We start from the raw sequence: 11439 nt of genomic DNA on the forward strand, positions 1-11439 counted from the left end.
GGCTGTTATAACCTCGTAGTGGAACGGCAAGGCAAAGGCATGTTTACACTACATATTAGTAAGCTGGAGTTGCAAAAGCTGTTTAGCAGTGTGTACAGCTATGTTTTAGAGGGTGTGGTCACTAACTGTCAATGTGTATCAAACCATTAAGAGAAAATATTGGATTTGATGTCACCTTTGGGCAAAGAAATACCTTCTTGTAGTATGATGTATGAACTGGAAGAATCTTTGTCAACAGCTTAACTGGGGGGACGAGGGCTCTCACCTTTGCCCTTCAACAGGTTAAAAAGGCATATTAAGAAATTATTTACATTTGGAAACAATTGTATGATGTTACTTGATGTTTATTCATTCAAGTGAGCTGTGGAAGGCTAATGTTGTTTTTAAGCACCAGAAGTGTAGACATCATGGCTACTGTCCCGCAATTACAGTTTGGACTGCAGCTGACCACCTCCATCCTGCTCCACCCTCTGGTGCAGGCTCTGTGAGGAGAGGAAGGTGTGGTCCAGGTTCAGGTATGTCGTGAGGAACTCTGGGAAGTCGTTTTTCTGGACCACCTCGAGAAACATGGAGGCTGCAGTGTCAAGCCTTTGCTGGTCCCTGTGCAGGAGTGGATGGGCACACCGAGGTTAGGTCAATATGGGTTATAGGTATCACTGTTCTTGTTTAATATAAATGCAAATTACCCTTCAACAGGAGTTAACCATATGTTTAAAGGATTAAGGAATTGAAAGGATATTTAAATATGGTTTAAGCCATTTAGTTTTCTGTCTAATTGCAATGTATGCTTGCAGGTAGGGATCTGTTGTAATGGTTGTGTGTGAGAGAGAGCACGGTGATTGGTAGACTACCTCACAGTTCTGCAGTGAATGGCCTCCTTTAAGTGACTCATCATCTCTCGGACGAGATTTTGCACGAGCGCACGTGTCACTGTGGTCCCATCATCCTCTAGTCTGACCTGGTGGCGGATCCACTGCCACACCTGAGCACAATGACATCAGAGCTGACAGGAAGTTCACCTGAAGGACGTCACCTTGAGCAGGATGTGAGGTGTGCATCGCTCTCACCTGGGATCTGGAGATCTCGGCTGTGGCGGAGTCCTCCACCTGGCCCTTGTAAAAGAAATGTCCTCGACCTGAGGGAAAGAGAGGTGATTTTAGAGGTTATTATGCAAAATGAATGGATCATCTGCTTTCTCGAGGAGCATAGATTCCTTATAGCAAAACCAACCATCATCTGTATCTTTATTATATGCAGATTCTTCATGCAAAATGTATAATCTCTCCAGAAACACCTCACCAGTCAGCCAGGCCTCAATGAAGAGGATCCCTACTGCAATATTGTGCTTGAGTCCAAACAGTGTCACTCCCCCCTGTAGACATTCCGTATATTATACATATAAGTGACATTGAAAACACAGAACAATGAAGTTATAACATGATATTCTATGTGAATAGTTACAGTACAGGTGTGTAGAAAGAAAGTAAAGGCAGAGCTGACCGCTGGCATGCTGAGGAGATCTTCCGGGGTCACCTTGAGGTCACTGAGCAACTCATGCAATTGGTTCTCCCTCTTAGTATGAACCTGGAACAGCTGAAAGTGAGAGAGAAGACCAACAGAGTGGCTGAGTTTAACTGCAGGATTTTATTTCTCAGAGTTGATTGGCAATCAAAGTTGAAAACATAAAGGACTACCTTTTGCATTGGCTTAATGAAGTCCATGTCATACACCATGAAGCCATCAACTCCAGCTTTTATTTCAAGCAACTTCAGCCTGTGTCAATTTGGTAAAAAAAAATGATATTAATGGAGTAAAATAATGCTACATGGACTATGGTGATCCATAGTCCACAGTTGTGCAGATATTTGAGATTTACATTAAATCTCACCAATGCCTTTACCTGATGACAGTACTGAGGACTGTGCTGTAGAGGGTGCTGTTTTTGTCAGGGGGCAGCAGAAGTGCGGCCATCCCCCCAGTGGCCAGAGCGCCACGCCGATGACAGGTCTGGACCAGCAGGTCCATGTAACTCCTCAGGAAGCGTTTTTCCATGTTTACGTACTTGCTGCGGTCAGGGAGCAGGAAGTCAGGACGTTGACCTGGAAAGGAAGCAAGAGGTGATTGAATACACTGGGGAAAGGAATGCAATAGGTTTTTTTATTTTACACACATGCGGATGTTTTCCTGTGGTTTTGCAATGACAAAAACAGGAATGCAAGGAAGTTCAGATCTGACAACTAGACGGATCGATGTTTGTCAATATGTATTGATTGACACGATGTATTGATGTTTGTCTAAATGACTTCCAAATAGCATCAGTATGCATACAATAGACATGGATAGAAATGTTTAACGTTTATAATGTTCTGGGCTTAACACTTTTTTCAAGTGAAATTATTTTCTTGGTGATCTTGACAGAGCAATGTTGTGATTGGTTTACCAAACTTGTTGACAAACGAGGCAGAGTAATCCCAGATCCCACAGTTGAGACCGGCAGAGTGGTCCCTCATCTCATACAGGATCTCATCCATCTCAAAGGAGGCCAGCACACTTTCTATCAACACAGTGGCTTTAATACTGCCTATAGGAAGGCCAAGCTTCGGAGAACAAAACACAAACACACAGATTCATATCTATACACACATGTTTGCACAGGTACTTTGTCCCTTTTCTTTCAGAACTCGATGATTCACTGACATCACTGTTGAAGCTGGGGAAAGCAATGTATATACCTTATGTTCAGTCCAGGTAAATATCTGATTCCATAGCCTTGCCTCCAAATAGCTCTCAACCTACAAAATAAAAAGCAATGTGTTAAAGTGTTAAAAAGAACTAAAAAGAAATAAGTGAAAAAAGTGGGGGGGGGATGCTGCATATGTGAGGTGTGTGAGTTGCAACTGTGTGCGTGTGTGTGTGTGTACCCATGTGATTTCACTCACTTTAGACAGGTAGAAAAATGGACCACTCTGATTTTGAAACAGCAGGTTTCCATTATGGAACATCAAGAGACCAAAGTCAAACAGCGGACCAGGAACCTCCCTACCATTTGCCTATACACATAAAAAGTTTAAACAAACTTAAAAGTAAACAGATAAGTGCATAAAATGTCACCATCCTATACCTATACCATACATAGCAAAATACATATAGGCTTATAAGCATATACAATATGAAAACATTTCTCCATTTGATTATGATGTAGTTGAGTAATACCATCATGCAATGCTCCACCATATTCCAAGCTCGTGGGCGGAGCATCAGAATTGGGGCCTGGGAAATGGGCGGGGCATCTGGGAAACAGAACATCAAGCTTGAATATTTGACCATTTTGACCTAATACCAAGCGGCAATTTGGATATTAATGCTGCTCTCAACTCACTGTGAAACTGGTTGTGGACAGCCTGGTAAACATTATAAATCCCCTTAATTTGATTGTAGTATGTTGGACAATTGCCATCATCAAAATCAACCTAATGTACAAAAGCACATTAATTCAAATTCAGTGAATGAATAAAACAACCAACACCTGGACTATTTAGTATTATTATATTAAGTATTATTTAGGCCTAAACTTTCTATAATAGACCTAATAAGTTTGAATTACTCTGGCTGTGTGTGTCCATCTCTATACCTGTATACCCTGGGCAGGGGACTGCAGAGCCTGGAGGAAGCGATCTGTGTCACAGGGTGCGAGGTCACCGATGTCCACGTGTCTGCACTGCAGTCTGGCTGGAACCGGACTGACCCTCCAGTCAGGGTTGTTCCGGATGTGGGCCGTAGCTGCACTGAACCCTGGGAGATCTCCAGTCAGGTCCAACTGTGCTTTCCGGAGGGTTCTAAGTTTTAACACCTTGCAGAGAAAGGTAAATGTAGAAGTAACCACACTTGGTGAGGAGAATGTATGAACAAAGTCATGCTTGTTTATCAGTGAACAGCTGTTTTTAAATATGCCTAGAACTGTACTGAGGGACTTGGATCCCTACTAGCCCCCACCACCACTTCAAGCCACAAGCGAAGTTTTCCCAGACAATCTATCCAGGTACAAGCCAATAGTGCTTAACTTGCCAGTTCTAAGCTACAAACAAATGTGCCAGTTGTAAATTGCAGGATCTGACTGATGGCTCTATGTTAATATCAAACTGAATCCTATTCTTTACATCTAACTCAAATTTTGTTTTACCCTTTTCTGAGATTAATGACACATTTTGTAAATAATGTACATATTCTGTTGGCTGTACTTGCATACGGCCACGTAACTGAAAAAGTCATTGAGTAATGTCAGTGTAATTGCTGGGTCAGTCTTTACCCTGTCAACTTCAGACTGGAAAGTAGTGGTAAGCTCGGCCAGGAATGTCAGGGCCTCCCCAGTGAAGAGAGTCTGGTGCTCGAGCTCCAGACCTGGGGGAGGGGGTTCCAGCTCAACCCTTGTGACTGCCTGTGGAGCTCATGGACACATTGAAGTTTGGGATCAGAGGACAGCCAAAGACTTTGCAATTAAACATCAATTTTTATTTGAGAATGTACACTCATGGAAGTTACTGGTTTATAAAGTTATGTGTCTCAGTTGTGCAGGCTAGTTTTTCAGTGGGCTACACTGACAACACGTGAATAATTTAACTAAAATGAAGATTTTACAATACTCTACATTTTCCTCAGTTCAGAAAAGAGAGAAAAGTTTAGCAATGCCATCTAGTCATTTGTTTAGTGTCAGAGGAAGAATGATTTCACTTAAACATTGAATATAGTCGTCAGAAATGTACTGACTGATAAACATAGTAGGACAAAGCCTAATATGTAACAAGTCCTGGTAAAAGGCCTCAGATCTGATATGTACAGAAAGAATTTCTATAGGAATGTCATTAAAAGTTAGCAGTAGTCTACTTACAGGCATCTCTGCAGGATTCTCTAGCCGTTCTGTTTGTTATGTTGGACTTTGGCATTGGCCTGCTCTTTGATCGGTTTGTTTGTCTTGTCCAAAGTTTGAACAAAAACCTTTTAAATATTTCCCAATAGCATCATTTCATTCCTGTCAGATTGATTTCTAGTTTACGGCTAATGTTACTTATTCGAAATAGGCAATGTTATTTATTGACTTACTTGATATTAATTACATTTTCTAAACCCTGTAACCACGCTTTTAATAACATAGGCTACATTTACTCTGTTGATGAATGAATTGATGAATGTATAATCTTATTTTACAATGACCACTAGAAAAAAAAAAAAAAGGACAGGTAGGCCACACCTTAGTGGCGCCGTTGTATACTATGTCTATGGTTGTCACCACTTTTTAATCCCGCCCATTTTAGCCGATTCCGGCCGGACTCTTATTCTATCGTAAATTCTCGCGATAAAGCCCCATCCCATACGTGGCTTCAGACATAAACAGGGCAGTGTGAGTCCCTTGGAATGCATCAGCAAAATGAAGATTCAAGCAAATCAGGGCAAGTAACTGTAAATATCTCTCTCTAACTGTAAATAAAGGGATAGAGCTGGGCAATTGTTGATATTATGAATTTCGTGAAGGCCTACATTATTTCTGGGTCTCTTATGTCAGTCGTTTGAATCGTTAGTGTATGTTTAGATAGCTAGGATCAAGCAGTTGTTAAGCTAAGGCTAGCCAGCAAGCTTTGAGACCATAGTTAACCAGCCAGCTGGATCCTATTTAGGTGACGTTATTTACTCAGTGTCGGTCGGATATAACTGGATTTTGGGACAACATTATGGCAGATGTAGAGTCCTCTCTCGAATTTACCACCTCGCTGGGCTCTCTCCCTCCCCCTCGAACGCGGATATTTAAGATCATCGTAATCGGAGACTCTGGGGTTGGCAAGACTTGCCTCACCTACCGCTTCTGTGCGGGCAAGTTCCCGGAGAAAACCGAGGCAACCATTGGAGTGGATTTTCGGGAGAAACTTATCGAGATTGACGGCGAAAAAATCAAGGTATGTGTTGGCTGAAGGCGTTCATTAACTAGAAAAATTCAATTCATAGTTGTAAGTTACCTATCATGGTCCTCTGCTATGATCTGTGCTACAACTGAGGGAACATGACAAATGTGATGTAGCCGGATGTTAAGTTACCTGTGTGGAAAAATGTAGGTTAATCTTAAGAAAGGGGGAAAGGGGGAAAACCAGTTAGGACAAATATTGAGACATACAGCATTCTTTAACCTTGTATTCTCCCTCCTAATTCATGTCTCCTTCCTCTTGTCCTAATGTCTTTGTCTGTCCTCCTCTTGTCTCCTACAGGTGCAACTGTGGGACACGGCGGGCCAGGAGCGCTTTAGAAAGAGCATGGTACAGCACTACTATAGGAACGTCCACGCCATCGTTTTCGTCTACGACATCACCAATGCCGTCAGCTTCCGGAGCCTTCCGTCATGGATTGAGGAGTGCAAGCAGCACTCGCTGGGCCAGGAGGTGCCCCGCATCCTGGTGGGCAACAAGTGCGACCTGCGCCATGCTGCCCAGGTGGGCACCGAGGCGGCGCAACAGTTTGCCGACTTGCACTCCATGCCGCTGTTCGAGACGTCTGCCAAGAACCCGAGCCACGCCGACGGTGACAGCCACAGCAGCAACAGCGACCACGTGGAGGCCATCTTCATGACCGTGGCGCACAAACTGAAGTCCCAGAAGCCCCTGATGCTCAGCCAGCCTGCCGGCGCCCAGAACACGGTAACGCTTCAGAGTCGGAGAGAGGAGGAGGAGAAGGGGGGATGGAACTGCAGCAGCTGCTGAGGAATAGAAAAGAGGAGGAATGAGAGGGGGGAAGGTGGGGGCTTAATGGGTTGACAAAAACAATGGGTTTGCTTCTTGTAATGGTCAGTATAGAAAGATGAGGTAGACCTGATGTGGTGATTTGAATAGCTTGCCTGTTTAAAGCATATCAGAGGTTTGTAGTTGGAGATTGCACACACCAGGCAACATACTTTAATGGAGTATGGTAGCCATCCGCTGGGTTTGGTTTACACACACACACACACATACACCATAACCAACATTATATTGCACTTCCTGTCATGAAAGGAAGTAATTCATAAAGGGAACTAGTTTGCATTGACACTCCAGCAATGGTCAGGAAACGGCCTATGACGCGGGTCACCGTGTCTCTTGGTCCTCATGCACATCAAACGTTGGATATCCCCATCTCAGAGGGATATTATCTGTGTGCCTGTGTTTCTGAGGTCAACTGTGCATTTGGACATTCTCCCATGTGGTGGTTACATCCAACCCCCATCAAAAAGTGAAATTTCGTGACGCAGAAGATGTACTGGCAGTAGTTGAAAATTGCAAAAACGTGTGTTTGTGTATGCACTGTATGTTTTGGTACTACCAAGGTAGTAGTCATATCTCACACCAGTAACGTGTCTCTCGGATCAGGTCATGTGTCTTTTGAACTGTAAACTGTATAGCTATAGTGAGCCGCTTAAAGGGACAAAAAAATACATGCTTAATGCTTAGCAATGTAAAAAGGAAAAGTATAACCAACCACAGACCTCTTGTGCTGCACAGCTTTCATGCACGTCTGACTGTCAGAAATATCAGGACAATATTCACCTGTAGTCCATCCCTCCCAAATTACTCCCTCACTCTGTGTCTGTGTATGTGTGTGTGTGTGTGTGTGCAATAACTGTTTGCCTTCTCCTAATGATTTAACACACCATAGCTTGCATGTTGAATACGAAGAAACAGGCACTCAAATAGCATCTTCACGTTCAGCAACTTCAATATTATTGTCACAGCCGGTTCTGTGGCAAGTTGGTCCTAGTGACGTAAATAGTGATGTAAATACTGTCCTTTTTTGTTTGTTGAATTTCAAACAAAATCTACGACCGGGCAGAAATTGGCTGGTGTATTTCTGTGTGCTGTGATTCAGCAGACCACGTTAGGGGACTTTAAATGAGGAAAACGTAATCTACTGCCACCGTGTAAACGAAATGAAAGTAGGCCTCCGCCATATCTTTTAAGTTGAAATATAAACACTAAAGTACACTTCATTTTATCCATACATTTTGTTTTTGTTAGAACAACATAAATGCAAATGTTAAGTATTTCCTGAGTTGTATCATACATATCCTCATATTGTATTTCAACTGAAAGTGTCCTTTTTGTTTTGATTTCCAATATATATGCCTTTTACTTTAGGTTGCCTTATGAGTTTGGCCACCCATTTTTACCTTAGTTTTGTAAACCTTGATTAAAATACTTTTAAATTACTATACCAGGATGCTTCTGGGCACCGTTATGTATGTTAAGATTTCAATCCTAAACTCCCACTGAGACTTGAAGAAAGTGTCATTTTAATATGTCATTGAGACATAAACCAAAGCCCAACGTCTCACAGTTGGGTGGGAGAGGAGGCTGACAAGCTCTGGTCAGAGCTTTGGGAAAAGAGGGGGAAAACGGAAGGAATGACTTTACTGCAATGGTTTACTACTACGTGTGATGAAACCTCTATAACCTTGCAATAAAGTAATTAAAGCATTTCAACACATGGTTTTCTCTGAAGTGTCTTTTTACATATTCACCATTGTCAAGCTCGGTTATTGTTCTATTAACACATCATTTTCACCTTTTAAAATACTTTTTTTTTTATTTCAAGATGTACACAAAACACATTTAAGAATACAAAATCAAACCAGCTTCCTGATCTTTGTGGAGCTGTTTTTACTAAGGCCACAGCACACACATACAATAAATAACATCAGAGTATTCATATATACATTTCTAGATTGCAAGTAAAAATCTCTTACAGAAAGGAACTCCTCTATAGCTGCAGAAGTAGTCAGTGGCAGGACATATGGCACTTTGAAACAAACTGTTCTGGAATTGAAAATGCAATGTGCCATCAATTGTCTTTCAACACACACAAACTCATCTTCAGTTGGGTTTTTCTTTTAAAGTTTTAAAACATTTTGAAGACAGTTTGCTGTGGGTCTGATGGTATCTCAGGTGAGACTGACATAAGGAGGAAGTCTGGACGGCTCTTCCTGCTCCTTTTCGACACATCGGTCTACAAATGTCACAGGCGAATTGAAGAGACGATCATCGCCCCCTGCTGGGGAAAGAGAGAAATGTCCCAGATGCTTGCCAACAACCTAGTCATTACCAAGCTGGGTACAGGAGCCACTCCCCTCTAAAATCCTCCATCCTTTCCCCTTGTCTTACCTTGCCAGGTGCAGACCAGCTCAGTGTCTGTGCTGGGGTCATTCTGAGGCACTAGAGACTCCTGCAAACAATGTACAAAGAATCACAGTGCTCTCACAAAGCATGAAAAGGCACAGAGAGGCTGTGATAAGTTTTTATATACTTAGAGTGCTGTGACGTACTGAATTAGACTGCAGACTATGGCTGTGACAATGTTGACTCGTTTAGCTGGATTACTATTGACTATGAGCGGACTCTGGTTATGACTACCGTCCTTACCAGGCCTGTGAGGCCATCGTAGCAGGCACAGAAGGGCAGACTCCGGCAGCCAAGCAACGCAATGAGACTGGAGAAGAGGAGAGAGCAGACGCCTGTGAGCAACATGGTCCCATTTGCCCCCCTCACCATCCGGCCCAGCACAAACTTCTGTATGACACGGAAAGAGACACGACACTGGGTATAGTGGAGCAAATCACTGAGACCATTTCTTCATTTAGCAGTCCCTGAACTGAAGAGGTCAAAACCTTTTTTTTTTTTTTTTTTTGCAAAGCAACAATCCAGTAGATGTTCTGCTTTGAAAAGTGGTTTCAAAAATGCGGTCACACTGCACACTGCATCTTAATCTGATCGGTGTATAGTGAAGATGTACTATACTGAGATACATTTATCATGTCTGTATGGCAGAAGAAATTAGGAAAATCTTGTAGGACATACACACCACTTCTGGAATGTGATGGTGGAAGATTTCATCATCCTCTTCTCCATAGCTGAGGGTTAAGCCAGCATATGTGAACACAATTACCACAGCAACACAGGAGAACAGGGAGGACACCAGCATAACACTCACCTGCCAGATCACACACAGTAATGTGACATTTACACATAAACAGTACCAAGACGTACATACACATTGTTTAAAGAATTGCAACCTGTTAAGTCAGCAACAGCCTGTACATTTTGTGCACATTACCCTTCATTTCTTAACAACAAAGTGTGCCTACATCAAACAGATGTATGGCAGCTTGGTCCCTTCACTTGAACCAATATTGTGAAAACATCCAGCCTCTTCATTGATCCTTACCAGAATAGGGTTCTTCCTTTGTGCGGCAAACAGGGCCAGCACACCTGGCACTGCCATTATCTAAGAGGAAGGAGGAAACCAAAACAGAAACGCTTTCACCCGAATGCAAACACAGCCAATAACGGACCAAGAATCACGTGATCCTTAGTGTTCAGCCAAATAAGCAACTGCTATGGAATACCTAAGGACACATCAGGAGGCCTTATCATTAATTGCAAAGCGGTGCATGTTTCAGAGTGAAAAAAGGGATGATGAGCATTAAGTCTACCAAGCACAGACACTAGAACATATTAGTGTGAGCTTACCAGCGCAGACCACAACGGAGCCCGAGAAGTGCTGAGAGTGGTAGTCTTACGGAAAAACGCGTCCATGACGCCGCACACCATGCAGAGCCCGGCACATGCCACCTGTAAGATTCCCAATACCACTACACTGCGCTGGTTGAAGACAAAGTATCTGTACCGGTCCATGTCCGGATCGATTTGGGCACTACTGAGATGACAAATACTTGTATCGTTGTACGAGTTTGGTTCGTCCTTTGTTTCAAACAGCTGACTTTCAGTAGCCCATCTTCTGTATCACAGTTGTTCCAAACTTCTGGTTCACTCAAATTAGAGCCACCTGCTGATTAGAGCCGTGGATTAGCCTACACAACCATTGTTTATAATGTTTTGAATGTTTCTATTGATTTGGGTTATAGATCTAGTAAGGACTAGTTTAAGGAAAACCAGCATGGAATAATTAATCTATGGAGTCAGTAGGCCAATGTCACAGAACACGAAATACAAACAGCCTACGTACCTTGAACTCTCTGGCCAGACTGGTAAGATGCTTCCGGTCCGCTTTGTTGGAAAAGTCGGCCAGGTAAAACCCCTTCAGCATTGGCACTCATTAACCTGCTCGCGCAGGTGCTGCACGCGGCCACACCCTTCGTTTTACTCCGTTACGCAGGGTGCCACGCGAAATGACATTGGACGTCTGTAAATACTGCGATTAAACATTAACCCCCTTCCCTGTACAGTTTTCTCAAGTGCTAATGGTTATTATCGTTCCCTAAATGGATGAAGTTTAGGGAAGTTAGGTTTTTCACATTTAGAATGTTATCTAAGGTCAATGTGACGCTTTTCTCCTAGGACGTTTGAAGCAGCAGTTGCCGCAACAATTTCATTGCAAATTTCAGTTGTGAATGCAAATGATCGTACCACACAA

The 11439-nt window shown here is 42.8% G+C and overlaps 3 protein-coding genes across 4 annotated transcripts; 1 reads left to right on the forward strand and 2 right to left on the reverse strand.

Moving 5' to 3' along the window:
- Nucleotides 1-326: 326 nt before the first annotated feature.
- Nucleotides 327-5155, reverse strand: mlsl (malate synthase-like). The gene is made up of 15 exons (XM_012834385.3): nt 4886-5155; nt 4307-4435; nt 3632-3850; nt 3380-3470; nt 3214-3290; nt 2940-3050; nt 2733-2792; nt 2441-2597; nt 1901-2099; nt 1695-1773; nt 1501-1593; nt 1300-1372; nt 1068-1135; nt 852-982; nt 327-600 (listed from the first exon to the last, which is right to left on the reverse strand). The coding sequence occupies exons 1-15, from the start codon at nt 4889-4891 to the stop codon at nt 426-428; spliced, it is 1668 nt and encodes a 555-aa protein (XP_012689839.1). The 5' UTR covers nt 4892-5155; the 3' UTR covers nt 327-425.
- A 155-nt stretch (nt 5156-5310) lies between these two features.
- rab33ba (RAB33B, member RAS oncogene family a) lies at nt 5311-8496 on the forward strand. The gene is made up of 2 exons (XM_012834404.3): nt 5311-5945; nt 6252-8496. Exons 1-2 carry the CDS (start codon nt 5724-5726, stop codon nt 6738-6740), a joined length of 711 nt encoding a protein of 236 aa, XP_012689858.2. The 5' UTR covers nt 5311-5723; the 3' UTR covers nt 6741-8496.
- Nucleotides 8497-8575: 79 nt separating this feature from the next.
- On the reverse strand, nt 8576-11367 carry zgc:113425 (uncharacterized protein LOC541425 homolog). Of its 2 annotated transcripts, none has more exons than XM_012834405.3 (7): nt 11032-11367; nt 10536-10851; nt 10231-10290; nt 9868-9996; nt 9429-9575; nt 9171-9231; nt 8576-9057 (listed from the first exon to the last, which is right to left on the reverse strand). In XM_012834405.3, the coding sequence occupies exons 2-7, from the start codon at nt 10698-10700 to the stop codon at nt 8951-8953; spliced, it is 669 nt and encodes a 222-aa protein (XP_012689859.1). In that variant the 5' UTR covers nt 10701-10851; nt 11032-11367; the 3' UTR covers nt 8576-8950. The 2 variants fall into 2 exon arrangements, with proteins under 2 accessions (XP_012689859.1, XP_031442660.1); XM_031586800.2 differs by having other exon boundaries at nt 8576-9060.
- Between the last annotated feature and the right edge of the window lie 72 nt (nt 11368-11439).

Source organism: Clupea harengus, chromosome 20 (genome assembly GCF_900700415.2).
Source record: "Clupea harengus chromosome 20, Ch_v2.0.2, whole genome shotgun sequence".
NCBI classification, from domain to species: Eukaryota; Metazoa; Chordata; class Actinopteri; order Clupeiformes; family Clupeidae; genus Clupea; species Clupea harengus.